General features: G+C 34.5%; 2 protein-coding genes across 9 annotated transcripts in view; one reads left to right on the top strand and one right to left on the bottom strand.

The window, feature by feature from the left end:
• Positions 1–60: 60 nt before the first annotated feature.
• Cdk9 (Cyclin-dependent kinase 9) lies at positions 61–2912 on the top strand. Its single transcript, XM_076369312.1, has 7 exons — positions 61–314; positions 406–490; positions 741–831; positions 928–1094; positions 1280–1521; positions 1610–1757; positions 1825–2912. The coding sequence occupies exons 1-7, from the start codon at positions 208–210 to the stop codon at positions 2131–2133; spliced, it is 1149 nt and encodes a 382-aa protein (XP_076225427.1). The 5' UTR covers positions 61–207; the 3' UTR covers positions 2134–2912.
• A 429-nt stretch (positions 2913–3341) lies between these two features.
• Positions 3342–17668, bottom strand: part of magu (SPARC related modular calcium binding-like protein magu) — a 39006-nt gene continuing 24679 nt past the window's right edge. For 4 of the 8 annotated variants that reach the window (XM_031990860.2, XM_076369310.1, XM_076369308.1 and 1 more), the window contains 8 exons: positions 16872–17243; positions 14817–15044; positions 7477–7557; positions 5479–5559; positions 4598–4831; positions 4347–4519; positions 4102–4267; positions 3342–4017 (listed from right to left, as the gene is read on the bottom strand). In XM_031990860.2, coding sequence (XP_031846720.1) covers positions 3929–4017; positions 4102–4267; positions 4347–4519; positions 4598–4831; positions 5479–5559; positions 7477–7557; positions 14817–15044; positions 16872–17243 — 1424 coding nt within the window. In that variant the 3' untranslated portion in view covers positions 3342–3928. The remainder of the gene's footprint in view (positions 4018–4101; positions 4268–4346; positions 4520–4597; positions 4832–5478; positions 5560–7476; positions 7558–14816; positions 15045–16871; positions 17244–17668) is intronic. The other 4 variants (XM_076369306.1, XM_031990861.2, XM_076369307.1 and 1 more) reach the window with 4 other exon arrangements.

Here is a 17668-nt window from a genome sequence, read left to right as displayed (position 1 = left end):
ATAAATATGCAATGATCGTTCTCAGTGCGAAAGCGTGAGATTGTCTGCTGCAGGCTCCAGTAGGTGACGCCAGGATCGAGATCAATTTTTTATTTTGAGGTTATGTGTGAGAATGTTCTGTCAAACACTGCCGTGGACCGAGCCATGAGTTCTCGTCTACAATGCTGTTTTGTTGCGAGAACTATGTTTACCTGATGAATATCAAAAATGAACTCGAAGGAAAAGGAGAAGTACATCGAGGAATTCGATTTTCCCTATTGCGACGAATCGACAAAATATGAAAAAGTTGCAAAAATCGGCCAGGGCACATTTGGGTGAGTACAATGATGAATTTCAATCTATGGAGAGGTTATTTTCTTCACTACACATTTTATCATTTTTTTAACAATTATGATTGTGCTTTAGGGAGGTGTTCAAAGCTAGGGATAAAAATTGTACTAAAAAATTCGTAGCAATGAAAAAAGTGTTGATGGACAATGAAAAGGAAGGGGTATGTACACTTTCAAATATTCGTTTATTTAATACATCTCTTTCCATTTTTTATCCATATCAATTCGACTGTTTATATACGTCAGTTTTTATATAAAAACATTATATTTTTACCTCCTATATAGAACTTTATTTGTGAAAAAGAATTGTGTATCTATATCACATCAAAGTATTTTAAAACAATATATCTAAAACATTCATTGTCCTGTGAATATGACATGGCATGATATTAATTACTTTTTTTTTTACAGTTTCCTATAACTGCATTAAGAGAAATAAAGATATTACAATTACTAAAGCACGAAAATGTAGTGAATTTAATAGAAATATGTAGAACACGAGGTACATATATATTTATAAATTCATATATCAAAAATAATTTGTAATATAATTATCTTAGAATTAGAACAATTATTAACATTGTAAATTTTGTTTTAGCAACACAATATAATCGCTATCGTTCTACATTTTATCTTGTATTTGACTTTTGTGAGCATGACTTAGCTGGTTTATTATCAAATGTAAATGTGAAATTTAGTTTAGGGGAAATTAAGAAAGTTATGCAACAATTGTTAAATGGTCTCTATTACATTCATAGTAATAAGGTAAGAACATATAAATTATATGCAACAAGTAGCCCTTAGATTTTAGACATTTATGGCTTATTCAAACATATAAGATACAAATTTAGAAAAAACGTTTTCATAATAACCTTTCATAATAAATTGGGAACGTAGGAATAATGTACTTTATAATCTTATAATCGATACAATAATTTATTACTCTACAGATTTTGCATAGAGATATGAAGGCTGCAAATGTTTTAATAACTAAGAATGGTATATTGAAATTAGCTGACTTTGGGTTAGCTCGTGCATTTAGCGCCAACAAAAATGGCCAACCGAATCGTTATACAAATAGAGTTGTTACACTTTGGTATAGACCACCAGAACTTTTACTCGGTGATAGAAATTATGGTCCTCCTGTAGATTTATGGGGTGCAGGATGTATAATGGCTGAAATGTGGACCAGGTATATGTGGATTCTTATAAAATTAAAAATAAAATTGAATCGTTAATTATTAAATAAATAATCGAAATATCTTTTTTTTAATTTGTAGATCACCTATAATGCAGGGAAATACAGAGCAGCAACAACTTGTATTAATTTCACAGTTATGTGGTTCTATAGTAACAGAAGTATGGCCTGGTGTAGAAAATTTAGAATTATTTAATAAAATGGAATTACCTAAAGGTCAAAAGCGAAAGGTAAGTACTACTGATAGGATACATTTATCTATAATCGGTATAATGTAAAATATATACTTTTATATAGGTCAAAGACAGATTGAAGCCATATTTAAAGGATCCTTATGCATGTGATTTGTTAGATAAACTTTTAATTCTTGATCCATCTAAAAGATACGATTCGGATTCTGCATTGAACCACGACTTTTTCTGGACTGATCCAATGCCTTGTGATCTTAGCAAAATGTTGGCACAACATACTCAGAGTATGTTTGAGTACTTAGCTCCACCGAGACGTCCTGGCCACATACGGCATCCGCACCATCAAGTACCTGGAGGGCCAGCGAAACCTAGTTCTAGTATGGCTGACAGTGGTTACCAAGATCGCGTATTTTAGCATATTCTGTTCGGACGAATATAGACTGCCCTTTTACTGTTCATTTCTTTCATCTGTTATAACTTTGAAAAATTATACATTATTTGTTTTCAGCTACATCAGTAATGATAAAGTTTTGTGTTTAAATTAAATGTCTGATTTATACGAACTCTGGAAATAAGATCTAAGATTTTCTTATATCCACATACACATATGTACATATATATATACATACACGTGCGCGACCACACATATACAATGTATCTGTGTTTACAGGTAATAAACAAATATATTCTTAAAAGAAATTACATGGTGTGAGAAGGGTACACTTTTTAAGTGTAACGTAGTCCTCGAGTATTCAGTTACGTAATTAGTATCTATGTTGGGAAAAGAATTAATCACACTTCCTATTTAAAACCAGAAGTTTACAAGTGTAACACTTTCCCTCTGCACCTGTTTCCAGTGACAATCTTTATCTACGATTAGGAGTTCGATTCAAGTCGTCATTAGTACATTCTACTTGCGTAGATATTTAGTAAATCAATTTTTTTCCGAGAATTTGTACATACAGTTATTTGAAAATAATACAAAATCAATTGTATATTTTAAAAATTGTTAAATTTCTATATGAATATACTGATAAATAAATTAATAAGAAATATATAGTTGCATGAAGAAAATGAAAGTTGACCATCATATCTTGTACATTGATAATATAAAAAAAAGTTGCCTTTCTGAAAAAACAAAAAGTGTATATTTTCGCATCATGTAACTTCTATTAATAAAGTATTTCTAAATAATTTTCAAATGTCTTTTCGTATTTTCAAAGCTTTAAGGGGTTTTTGTTCGTAATTTTTAAGAGCGCATACAGCGCATGTATACATGCAAATTTCTTATAAATAAGAAACAGTCTTCTGATTTAAGCCTCGCATTTACAAAAGTGTATATGCTCAATTATCTTCAGGTATTTGTGTACTTTGTTTTATCAAACCTTGACTTTTATAATAGGTCATAGATTATAGTAGATTATCTAGTAACTATTTTACAATAGATACTAGACCATTTTACGCATGCCTTAGTTTGATTTTACTATCTTTATGTAATAAATTCTTAAATGTCCTTTTTAAAATTTTTATATTAATAAATTGTGAATAATTATGACGTTAAAAAAAACTAATTACTTCAAATTCCTAAAAAATATTATTTTGAAAACCAGTTCAGCAATAATGTTGTGTTAAAACAATTTATTTCAATAAACAAATTTCAATTTTACAATTTTCTTCAAATTGATAATATTAGTAACTATGAAAGAAATCATATAAGTGTATAAGCCTAAATTGATTAAGCCTAAATTATAACAAAATTTTGAGTCGTATTCATGTAACAAACACATTAAAATTAGTGAGTTCTATAGCAATCGGCATATTGTAAACCTAACTTGGCATTTGCATTATCGTAGTCATGAGAAAGCGGTATCGTGCATAGCACCGAAACAAAAATATTAAATATATACACGATCGTATGTCCATAATACTTCATTATTTTTATACTTATAACTACACTTCATCATTATGCTAAAATACACTACTGAATTTATTAATCTGTGAGGTACAGATAAATATCATCTATATTAAAATAAATGACGTGACAGTGGTATTTATCACCGGATATAAAAAAAAATACAAATAGAATTCTGTTAACACTAACTGGCTTTCCTTTAAAAGTTCCATTTGCTCGTGTTATGATCAATGTATTAAATGAATGATCACTAAGAGTACTGATGAAATGACAAACACACATTATATCACATAAATTTTTAATCATCGTCGTTTTTAAGGAGTTGATCCAATGGATTGGGACCCATCCTTTTCGGTTTACTCGTTGATGCTTTTTCTGTGCTATCAGCTGAAATACATTTATACATGTTGTAATTTTTTAATGCCTATTTCAATATATTAAAAATAGAAACGTATGTAATGAAACAATTACATGGCATAGGACGTTGAGCATTTAGACAACTGAGCCACTCAGTCATACTAATTCTCCTATCATTGTTGATATCACAGTATCTAGGCAATCTTTTGCCACATCTTTGAAGCTGTCTATTACTTGCTACCATTGTACGGAAACTTTTCCACTCTTTCCTTTCTAGAACCTGCATAAAAATAAAGCATAGATTTCAATTTTAATGTCACTTTTATTATATATTTTAAATATCAGACACTAAAACTTGCCTTATTTTTATTCTTATCGAGCATAACAAAGTGCCAAGTTGCTATTTGCTCTTCTTTCGAAGCTTGCCACTTAGCTGTTGTTTCATCTGAATCTGTCCCAGAGGCTTTCATCTTCTTTTGCATTAGATCCATTAAATCTCGTAGAAACAATTGTTTCTTTTGCTCTGGGCAACCTGATGTCAAAGTAACAATGTGTCATTTATATTCTTTAGGGTTACTTTAAATAGAATGAAAGTCTATCATTTAATTACCTTTCATGGGTCTGCTAGGAGTTGGTACTGGATTACAATTTGGAGTACGGTCTTTAGAAGATGTTCCAGGGATTGGTTTGCCAGTATCCTGGTATACACACCAACAGTAGCCAGAATAACATTGCACTCGATGATACCTTCCATCAGGAGTACATTCAGGTACATAGAATTTCTCTTGAGAATGCTGCCTCTCATCTTCCAGTACAGATCTTCTATCAGTTAAACAATCATTTGCTGCAAAAGTTACATGAAATCGTATAAAGAGTATATATATAAAGTACAAAAAAACTTAATGAAAGTACAACAAAATTTGTCACCGAGGCAAACTTTATAGCGGAATAAAATGTTTTTTTTCAAGGTCACTTTCTCGAAATATCAAGGTTATCGTTACTTTTTTTAAATAGAACCTTATGTTATTTATCTCACATTCCTATAGAGATTAAGAAAACATAATTTACTGAACCCAACAACCATATCATTTAATCAATCATTTGATCAAATTGCATGATCGAAACAGTATGGTTATTAAGATCGTTAAATTACATTTTTAATTCTTATAAGAATATACATTTAATTTATAAGAAGATATCTGAATAAGTCGATTTAAATTGATCTTAAAATTCTATGAAAAACTGTCATTTTAAAAACCTATTAATTTATTAATATATTCTAATTCAATCAAATCCTTTACACATCTTATCTTGAAATTTCTTCTTAATACATATTCAGTAGAAGTATTTTATGTTTTTTTTCCCATTTGAAGTATTTAAATAAATGTATAGAACTGTTTAGATTCAATAGATTTTCAAAAATTCGATGCTTTAATTAATTGAATTTAAAGTAATTAATTAACTCTAATAAATTTTAATTGGACAGCTCACCATCGCTATCTTCTTTAGTGTCCGTAGGATCATCATTGAATGTTGGTCGGGAATGTACCGGTGCAGGGTTTCCTTTTAACACTGTGAATGATAAAGAAGGAAATCACTGTAAAAACATCTATTGTTCTTGATATATTACAAAAATATAACTCGTAAATTAACCTTTTATACTTGGCACGAGAAAATGCTTTCGAAACCTTGCACTTTTAGTTGTGCGTGGTCAGCCAAAAAGAAAATTTTCTTTTCTGTACAACTTTACTCAATCTTTCTAATTTGTTAATGTAGCGGTTAACTTGAAAACAAAATTTCATATTTACACATAAAAGCTATCAGCATAAGACACTTCGTCTCCTTCGTTTTCTTCGTGAAAAATTTTGAAAAAAAATACCGTCACCACCCGGCAAATACAAGATCGTTCACACACAGATGCACACATTTTGAGAATTTTTCAATTTTTTTCTTTCGTTTCGTTGTATTTTCATTTTTACAGCGCATGCATGAAATGAAACCAAAAGCGCTTACGAATGATCAATTATAATACAGTGTAAGCCGGTTTCCCGCTTTGTGTCGGAGTTTACATTTGATTTACAAGAGCCACGCGAATAAATGGGTGGTGACGCACATGTATTAAGATTCGGAAATAAAGCCAAAATTTACGCCGATGGTATTTATCGAAGAGGAGATTCGCGTTTCGTTCTATAAGCACATGCTCAGAAGATGTAGCATCATAACGTTAGCCGACAATTAACACGAGTAATTGGACTATCGCATGAAATATACAATTTTAAATGAACATCAGATTAAAACATATGATACCGACGTTACACATTGTTTGAAAAATATAACATATGTGAAATATATGAAGCAGCATGTATAAATTGTTGCAGAGATTCTGGTTGATTTTCTTAATCAATATTCAGTTGCCATTTTCGTTTACCTGAAGATATTTCGATTTTCTATGAAAAATTCAATGTCGGCTATATTTCATATAATCATTGTTTAGCTAATTGATATTGAGACTATCGAATGTATTTAATTTTTGTACGAAGACCGTGCGCATAGGTGCGAATGGTCACTGATAGTTTAATGCAGGAATTGATCAATCATGTTTTATAATTTCAAATGGTTCACTTTAGTAAATTTTAAGTGGTTGATTCCGCCGTATGATTATGTAAAATGACAATTAATAAAAATTGCTGCTATTAAGATGAGGACGTCGACCATTTTATTTAACAGTCTGAACAATTTCTTCGGAGGAAAGTAGCTTATTATTCGACAATTGGTAGAACACGACGAGCGCATAATTTTATAACTGTTTAGAACGCAGAGTGTCGCTAATCATTTAGAATTATACTATTTAAACAAAGTTCCTGGTTAATAAAATATTTCATATGCGAGAATTTTTTAGCGTGAATAGCTATCCCAAGCAATAAAACGTTTTAACAATCAATACGTCGCGCACTTTTACGCAAACTGATGGTTACATTAAAAAGGACAAACTCTTAACTAAAATTTATTTTCCTCCTTTAACAATTAAGTTTTGTTGTAATTTTTATTTTTGACACAATTACGTAATCAGATGTTACGTGCTTGTCAAATAATTGAACAGAAATCTGGAATTTTTCATATTGAGAGAAATCGAAATCAGGAGATACAAATTGCAGATTTACAAATGAAAAATATTTAACTAACCAAATCTATGATAGTCACCCAATATATGATTAATCGAGATTACGCAACCAATTCTTCGATTATTCTTCCCTACTTCAGTTATTTACCGCACAATTCATCAGAGACGTGTCAACCCGTTATTGTCAGGTGATTAATGATTTAAGTTTACAATACGATAAATTAGCAATACGTTTACGAGAAACCCAAAAGAATCCTTGCAACAATCAAACACGGTAGGGTTGTGTGAAGAAAGATTTGAGAAACAGAGGTTGATAGAAGTATAACTGTAGCGTGACAGCGTTGTGGATGTGCAGAACTAGGACTCACCTTGGTCCATGGCCCGGGTCCTCTGGGCCTCAGGGACCTCGGGGCGCTCGTCTGCGGGGTTCAGCGACAAGAACAAACGTACTAAATGATAACAATGATGTCACTCAGCCGACCGGCCTTACCTATATGTACAATGTTTGTTTGTCATTCGCGCATCGCACGTTTTCTAGCATAGCAGCGAGCGGTGGCGAACATCGAATTTTCGTTTTTTTTCTCTTACAATTGCCTTTTTCCTTTACATTTTCAACGGCGTTTCAGGCAGCAGTCTCACGCACCCAATGAGTGAAATGTTCTCGCGCACATGCGTGCCCTTTAATTTCCTCCTCCGTATGATGGTTCCCGTGATCGCACAGGGTCATTTTAAATTATTGCCACGAAACTGACTTGTAATTGCGTTACTATCTGGATTTGTTCGATCTTTCGCAGTGTTCACGGTTTATATAAACAAAGAAATGGAAAGAAAATGTTTCCAAGTATTTTTGAGTTTATTCACACTTTTTTTTTTATATATTATATGGGTTAAATTAAGCGGAAAATGAACAATGGTAAAATTGTGGATTCTTATTAGATAGTATTAAATTTATTCATTTATGATTTGAAGACGAAGGTAAAATCATAATTCCATCATTTTCTGGGTTTGTCTTATTTTGATTTATCGAATTATATAACGTTACAAGTTCATTCGACGATCGCGAGAATGATTTAGAAAGTAAATCGTGTAATACAAAGACGTATTAAGTATATTACAGTAAAAAATTGTTTTGTTTTTTAAATTATGCTAAGACGATATTTTGTAAAATTAATTTAAAATCACCCTGTACTTTCTTCTACCTGTATACCTGTTAGTGATAGATGTACTCATGCGATGATTTAGCAGGCAATCGATGATGAACATGCGAAGAAATTATGAAAATTGATTTACGAATTTCATCTATAAATTTTATACTTTATGGTTTGCCAAGTAAATCAATTTCAAATTTGCCAGGTAATCAATTTTCTGTTAATTCTTTTTTAAAATATGATGTATGGTAAACGATGTTAACTCTAAGTACTGCAGACTCTAGGTATTGCGGAGACCAAGTAATACTGTGAGATGGTGGAGATTGAAAGTTATTAGACTAGACATAAATGATTCTCAGGTCACATAAGTAGACATTAGGTCGTACGAATACGATAATTGACATGCAATTGACTACAATTCTATGCGTCAGTCTAGGCGTGATGCTACTCTTATTGTTAACATTCGTGCGCTCATTCAAATGTGCGGAAGCGAAATTTTTGCCGCAGTGAATGGAGTGAGTGTCTGTATTTGTATAAAATTGTAATGTACCGATCTACAGGAACGCATAGTATCATAGAAAATAAGCTTGTAAGAAATATTCAATTTGAGCAAGGTGTTGATAGTGATTATTTGAATTAAGAGTAATGTTATATTTCATTTTTTTCAAATTTACCTACACAATTTGTCCCAAAAATCTTGCGATTTGAAATATCGTAAGCAATAATGTAAATTGAAATCTCTATTTTCCTCGATGCAATGATAAATGGTATCATTAATCGTTAAAGATAATTTAAGATTAAATTAAATTATGTTTCATTAGATAAAAGTTTGAAAATTCAAGATTATATTAAATTATGTTTTATTAGATAAAAGTTTCTAAATCTTTAACTTTAATCTAAAGGTCACAAATAGAAAACAGCAGAGAAATAAAAAATTTTGGAACTTAGTACATCTGAAAAGACGTGAATTCACACCAACGAGTGTATTAAAATTGTCATCGCGAGTCTGACACGACATTATAGGGCAAGGGATTGAATTATTTTCCTCCGAAATATCATGATGTTTTATATTACATACTGTTACATATTAACACTAGATTTACGAACATTTACTGTAAACTTTTTTCAATCATTCTTAGAAAAAATCATATTCGTTCATTTAGATCTTGGAAGTTAAAGGTTTAAAAGTAAACAATTAGGGTACACATTCGCGTAACTGCACCAATCAAAATCCACCCCAACATATATCAAATAATGTTCATACAATACCATTTTGTATGAGTCAAATCGACTTGTTCCGTGAATCTAGTGTCAGCAAATCGTCGCAGTAACGTTACTCATCCGTTAATTGCGAAGGCTTCCAATCAATTTCAAACTTGTCGCTTTCCCATTAATTCAGAAAACAGTTCTATCTACAAAACACTTCTATAATTCAATATGAGTCAAATCGACTCGTACCGTGAATCTAGTGTTAACCCTTTGCACTCGGAAGTATTTCGTTAGAAATACTCAACATTTTCTGAAACAAAACACAAGATGATATTTTTTGAAATTAACTCAAAGAGGAATCATATTTATCCCAATATTTCACGCACCGATGCATTATACACGGTTCAATATTAAATATCAAATTCTATAATTTTACTGCATCGAATCAAATGACGACCTAGAGTCACCTCTCGAGTGCAAAGGGTTAAACACCGTTGTCGTATCCACAGATGTGACTCCCGGACTCAACGTCAGCCGCAGCGAAAGGGTTGAACGTCTCGGCGTGCGTCGGGGCAAGTTTCTCCTCCAAAGTACAACGGACTGTAATATGTTCATATTACGGCCGGGAACGACGTTACTTATGGAACGACCTGATAGATCGCGTAGGCGCGGATTTACGAACCGACAAACCGACGAGTCGCGCGGGCGAGCGGTCATTCTTGTAGGCCAGCCGCGAGTACGGAGCGTGTACGTACACGAGGTCAATTGCTTCAATTCCTCGGTAGCTGGCCGCAGTGTGGGCAAACTTCCGGCAAGATTCACGAATGTTAAGCGGGCCCGGCCATAGAAACGGCCCTTCGCGTGCGCGACATCCTGTCCGGGCAACGCTTGTAATTTATGCCACGATTTAGACGCCGCCGAGACGACAATCGCGACGACAATCGCGACGACGACCTTCCGGTATCATCCTCCGGCGTTCTTCGTCTCGTCTATTCCTGTTAAACTTCTTTTCAACGTGTCACCGCTCTGTAGGCCCGTGTAACTTTCAAGTCCAATATACATATGTATTTCGCATAGTAAAGCGAATGAAATGAAGTAATTAATTAACTTCTCTGCGTGAAACGCGCAACGTCATTGTAATTTCAAAATTACAAGGTTTATTCGTTTTAATAAAATTATTAGTATTGAATATAGAACTTGGATGAAGTGAGGAAAGATTAGGATTGTCAGGGAAAATTGGAAGGTATTCGAGATTTACGAACAATTGGTGATTGACGTTTCAGTATTAACCCTTTGCGGAAGAATGTCGACGTTTTGCTGAGATCAAACTTTCATATTTCGAATATTGAGTTGCGGGCGAATGATTTAATAACTCAAATAGCAAGAGATCAGGGCATAGTTTCCTTTTTCTCTACTATTTAAGCATCCGATATATAATTTGGCCGAATCTGGTGAAGTTTTTGTATTCCTTGAAGAATCTTCGTCCGCAAAGGGTTAATAAAATATAGTATTGCCCATGTGTGACGTTTGTAGCGAATGTAATAATATTAACTCTTTATACCCTATAGACTCCGTTATAGAACTATTTATAGTATTAAATATTTTAACGAACAAAGTTGAAGAAGCTACCCTAAGATTATTGCGTTTGCTATACACTCAAATTTTCTCTGAAAAAGGAGAATGGGAAATCTAAGAAATGTTATAACATTTTTTAAATTTTCACTAGGGATATTATGAAAATAATTGGAGTTACTGGTAGATCACGAAATTGACTGGTGTGCTAAGGGTTAAATATCAAACTGTATAATTTCGCTGTATCGAATCAAGTGGCGACTGAGAGGCGCCTATGGAGTGCAAAAGGTTAATGCTTCATATGTAAGAAATTTCAAAGTAAACGACGATCACCGGATCACCACGGAAGTCACTAGGTTGACGGACGTTAAAAAGCAACCTTCGCCCAGGATATGGGGAAAGGGGGACGGTATGCGCGGTAATTGCTCGTAGGCGATTGCAATGCGACGCAAGTAGATAGATTAGCACGTGTTAGGCTGCGCAAGTATGAGCGCTGCTGTTAATCTCAATTTACGATCGCCATAAAATGTGACCGTGTCTAGGAACTTAACTTTCTTCATGTCTTCAATTTGTCGCTAACGATACGCTAACGATCATTAGGACCGATCAACTATATCGAACGAACGTTGCTAACTGCCGGGAAAGGTAGACCGTTCAAAATAGAAGAGGGAAGAGGTTTTAAGGAATCGATTGGCGTCATGCGAGATTAACCCCTTGCCGTACAATATCGTGTCAGACTCCTGAGGAAGATCTCAAATTTACGAAAATATATAAATCTTAGTTCCCTTGAGCACTAATTAAATATTATATTCTTGTTTCTCAACTGTTATGATTTAAAGTAAACACAGATATGGAGGGATACTGAGTTCTCCTTTGTTTCTAGTTAATTATTAACGTCGAAGTATTTCTCGGTGTAGTTATGAAATCAATCGTAGGTTCAAGGGTTAACGATGTGTCCCGATAGGGTAACTCCGGGTGAGATGGCCCGATCTCATTTGAATTGTCTACGTTCCCAATTATTTTTAGTGGTATACTGAATCTTGCAGAAATGTTTATTTAACTATTCTTCTTATGTTCACTTTCATAAATATGTTTCTTTTCATTCGGTGTCAGTAATATTCATGATGCAATGCAGTGGTTTCCAAATTTCATGTTACTGCGCCTCCCTTTAAAAAAAGTCTAATCTTGGGGTCCGTCCCATCCATATTATTCTATACAACAATATGGACACATTTTTCAATGGCAAAAAATGTATTAACACAAAGAATGCAAATTACATTTCCGTCAAACCTTGCACTAATCCGCGCCTACCAGTTTGGAAATCCGTGATATAATGGTTTTTTCAATAATTTCACTTCGACATCCCATCGGACAGCGTGTACCATCGACTGTGTGGTTCGTTAAACTGATTTGGCAAATAGAAACAATTAATTACAATTAATTAATAAACTAAATTTTATGCATTTCGTCGCAAGATGGGGAAACATGAGTTACAGCGTCGACGTGAACGTGTGAAAAAATATGGACCATCTCTTCCTGACTTACCCTAGTCCCAACATCAGACGAAAACGATCTTCGATCCTTTTAGGCGAATTCTTGCGAATGATTACGGGTGGGACAAGCGATTGATAATGCAGAAATAGATAATACGACACGGAGCTCCCGGGAGAGGCAAACATTCGTGGCGCAACGGCGTGGCGCCAGTTCGCAAATATCATCGAGCTCAAAACTGATTTATGCAGCGAACAACCTCGACTGTGACCTTGACTACCCGCGCCTAACAGGAAAGCGGTTTTAGCAATGTTTGCACTTGAATTTGATGATTCGCTGTTGGACAGGTCTGGGCGTTGTTTAATTTCGATCACTAGCAGAAAATTTGGAGAAATTTTTGTTTGTAGCTAAACTAACCTTTCATGCATGATACCGTGTTCAGTGTATGGAAATTGCAGGGACGCGAAATTTGGTCATCTGAAAGATTTCTTTTAGCACGTTGATTGCCATGAAAACTTCAGCGTTTTATGTATCACTTTTTCTTTTGCGGCGAAGATAAGAAAGGAACAAAATGATTAATTACTTGGTATCACAGTTCTGGGGTTATACTATTATCTAATTATTTGCGCTATCGAACATTTTCATTGGACATCGATTAGCTTACAAATTGGAATTGTTTTCAAATAATTTGGAAGCTTCGATCATCAGTGATCACACTGGCAGTCAACGTTTTAACGGATGTCAGTAAAATCCGTTACCTATTATAAAAGATAATGGTTTCATTCGTTCGGTTTGCAGACAAAATAAAATGAGACATTGAAATGAAGATGCGTTAATGAAAAACAATTATTACTATCACTAATGTTTCCATTACACATGTTGTAGAGGTTTTGTAAAATTACGAGGTGAGCTTTACACGTCGAAACTGAAGTACAGTGCAGGGTTAGCTAGAAATTAACCCTTTGCACTCGAGAGGCGACTCTCGGTCAGCATTAAATTAGACGCAGCGAAATTATAAAATTTCAAATTTAATATTAAATTCTGCATAGCGTATTAACACATGGAACATCGAAATAAAATAATTCCACCCCTTAACTTATATAAGATATTTCTGTACGTTGGTTGCAACAAGTATTATTAATATTTCATCGGAGAATAATGTGTATTTGTAGTGAAGAATATTGTCGAGTACAAAGGGTTAAGGATTGCGTTGTACAATGTTAATGTTGCACAATGTAAATTATAAGAAAAGTTGTTCTGACATTCGACAAACATTGTCAGTGTACTAGATTCCAATGTATATTTACATGCATGCTGTTTTGCAATATCACTTTACCATAAGAAGCTGTTAAGCACGCTTAAGAAGTTAATTCAATACGCGTAGGGTTCAATGTATATGTAGTATACAGTAAATAACACCTTACTTTTATTCAACGAATAAGCTTAATTTGCATAAAAGGATCAAAGACCGTCCTCGTGCAAATGTGAACGAAAAGGATTCGAATGTTACGTGACGATTTCAGAGTTTTACTTTTGAGAGTTACCTTTAATAAATAAATAAAAATAATGAATCGATAAAAAAGTTCTTAAGTATCGATAAATTACTGAAAACCCTTGTTCCAGTATTGTAACTAATCTCGTTTAACCCCTTGCCCTATAATGACAAGTGAGACTAGCGATGAAGATCTCCAGAGAAATTTAACAGAAATCAATGTTTCTCATTGTACATGAATCAAAGGGAAAGTCTATTTTTCTATTTTCATTGTTTCGTTTCCAAAGTTAATATATACGTACAATGAATGAAACATTTCTTAACATTCTAACTTCTTAATTTTTCAATTTCTTAATTTCCAACATCATAATTTTTCAATTTTCTAATTTTCTAATTTTTCGATATCTTAATTTCTATCTTCATAATTTTTCAATTCTCTAATTTTTGTCATTTTTCAATTTATCAATTTCTCAATTTCTAACTTCTCAATTTCACGCAAGTCATTTATAGTAAGATTAATCACTCGAACTCAGCCAAAAAGAATTTCACACGGAGTTAATTAAATAGCTGGGTCATGGAAATAATTGACACCTCTGATAAGAACGTACGAATAACATAGGTATTCAGTACAACCCCTAACGTTGCGAGTTCGCTGCATCTTATTTTATATCACTCAAAGAGATCGCACAACATCTCAAGAGTACACTCTGACGTGGACACGTAGCATAAGCGGTTCGTGGCAGAAGATTCTCCCTTATCACGAGTGAGAAGCACGTGCACCACGTGTTAAACTTACGAGTGAAGTCGTTCGCAAGGCAGGCACCCCATTCTTGCCTGGAGAGTTTCAAATCCCGATTTAGGTCGCACGTGCGGGCGAACGTGCGAGCACATTTCTTCGGCCTTACCGCCTTCTTCGCGAGTCTCCTTAGCTCCTTGTATTCTGCTCTGTCCAGGTAACCGTCGCCGTTCTTGTCGAGGGTGACGAATTTCCACGACAACACGCGCTCCACGTTCTTGTCGCCTACTGGCCGGCCGATTATCGGAAAACAATATCAAACATATTAGAGTCCACTTGAATCGTAAGCTTCGAAAGAAATTTGGAGAAATACGAAGTAACGAATCGAAGTTGACTCGAAAGATAATAGTATCTATTGGAAATGAAATTTCCCATGAAAATGTTATATTCGATATTAAGTCTATGCGATCCACGCAAACGATACAGTGAGCAGCAAGACAAACATGTTTCTTTCGTTTGTAGTTCTAATTCTTGTCGATTATTTTGTATGGAAGTAATTTAAGTTTATTTATCAATCAAATCTGGTGTTCCAATTCTTTCAGTTTACATTTAAATGAGTTTCAAAGAGACTGTGGCCTTCTTCGTTGGAATCACTTTATGTGTATACATGTGCATGAATGATGCGAATTAGAACGACCTCAAGGAACCTGTGTGGAAAAACTAAATCCGTAGTGTTTTAAAAATGTCAAATTGTCAGCTGTGAGAATATGTTATTTTATAGTAAATTTGATTTGAACAATAGAAAGTAAAAACAATATGCCTTTCTTGAAGCCATGTAACTACTGTTCGAAGTACTTTCTTTATTTGATAAGTTAACTGTTAATTCAATCATCCTAATAACACGTTCCTACTTAATCATTCAACCTTTCGACAATTATGAATCGAGTTTCTTGATAATTGCTTTCATCAAGGATCGACTAAAATCACCCTATTTTGAAGAGAAATGATGAAGGTATTACAGACACCATTTAAACTTGGCTACGGAACAGCAATGTTCAGGAATAGAAATGATTAGGCGAACAATGTGGAATTTTAAGGCGGGACTTTAGAAGCTTACGTTGCAAGGCGTGACTGCTAATATTTGAACGATGTAACTTTATAAAAACTGATAATACAATACCCAGTCGAGGAAACAAAATGGCAAAGTTTAAATACTACACGATCTTTTCCATTCATCTTATGAATTGAATGATTTCTCTGTCATAATTTGTATATCTTGAATACGTAAGTATGGTTACAAATCGACACTCTTATATTGTACTTCAGATCACCTACAATCGATCTTCTAGATTATATTCAATATACCGTTCGCGATCTTCGGGTTGACGTAATCGGAGCAAACCTTGATCCAATCAAATTTAATACACTCTATGTCGAAACATGCTACCGGATTCAAGGACCGTGTTCATGTATGTATGTCTATGCAAAGTGTGTTGCTACACGTTATATCAATCAACAATTTCAATCATTCGAATTACAATAAATATAACGATACACTAACTATTACATTGGCAACTAAATTCTATTGCTTGTTGATGCATTGGGGCCGTTATTTAGTGGGAATCAGCGAAAATGGTAACAGGGTATATAACAGGAAAAATTAATTTCGTCATCGTTACGCTTATCTGTTCTAACAGGACAATCTTCATCCAAATATTACGTTTCAAACGTTACAAAAAACTAATAAAATCAAAAAATATCAAAAAATCGACTCAACCGCATTAGCTTCTGAGCGACCCAGTTAACCCTTAACGGTCCGGAAGTATTTCAAATTCACTTATCACGAAAAAATACCGTAACATAGCTAACAAACGGAAACAGATTCACAGAACTGACACAATACTTCCGTGTTAATTGTAAATATTACAGCAGTAACAGTGATAAAAACAATAAAATGATTTTTCCCGTCACGCGGCATTGGACCTAGTAAATGAAAGCGCCATGCCGCTTATACGGCGGCTCCGTTAAGGGTTAATACGTTCATTCTCACATTATTGTCCGTTCTTTCATTGGTTTCCCAATGGAGAAACTGCCTCTGTTCGAGTAAATCCTCACCGTCGGTGGAGATGTTGGTCCGCCTATACTCGATCTTGAAGTTCTCGATTAGGTTCCCGTTAAACTTGGACTTCTCCGCGCGATCGCAGGTGTTCCTGTGCTTACTGCTGTACTGCCTTCGCTGCTTCCAGCTCGGCGAGCGCCTCCTTTGCCCGCTCCTGGTGGAAGCAGCAGATCTGGGACCGGGTTTCAAACATCTTGGTCTTTGGTGTCTTACCGAGGTGTCGGGCAGCGGTCTGCCCTGCGGCGTCACACACCAACAGTACCCGGTTTCCTCGTGACATTGCACAGGTGCGTAAGTGCCATCGGGCCGGCAGACTGGTCGCGCGCCTGGCCTGGCGGTCAACCTCGCGGAGAAGCACGCCGGTGTCTCTGGATGGACAGATCCCCTTTTAATTACCTTGCTTCTCGTTAAACGTAACGGAAAAAGGGAACTGTCGTCGTCACCGACACGTTCCGCGTCTGCTTATCGTTAGCGATCAAACCCTTTGCGACACGTAACTATCTTCGATATGTTTAACACCAACCGTACCGTGAACCGGTAAAATGACCGGATTTAACCCCTTGCCCTATGTAGCCATTATAAACATTCTATTAACACATTTTTCGACCTCTCCATATATTTATTACAGTATTCATGTGAAACTGTCTATTTTTAAAATCATTTTAGATATTTAACCCTTTGCACTCGAGAGGTGACTCTTAGTCACCACATGATTCGATGCAACACAATTATGAAGTTGAATATTTAATATTTTAAATTAAAGTTTGCATTGCTACGTGAAATATTTAAATAG

Source organism: Nomia melanderi, chromosome 7, assembly GCF_051020985.1.
Source record: "Nomia melanderi isolate GNS246 chromosome 7, iyNomMela1, whole genome shotgun sequence".
Classification (NCBI taxonomy): Eukaryota; Metazoa; Arthropoda; class Insecta; order Hymenoptera; family Halictidae; genus Nomia; species Nomia melanderi.
This window is presented reverse-complemented; position numbering and strand designations above follow the sequence as displayed.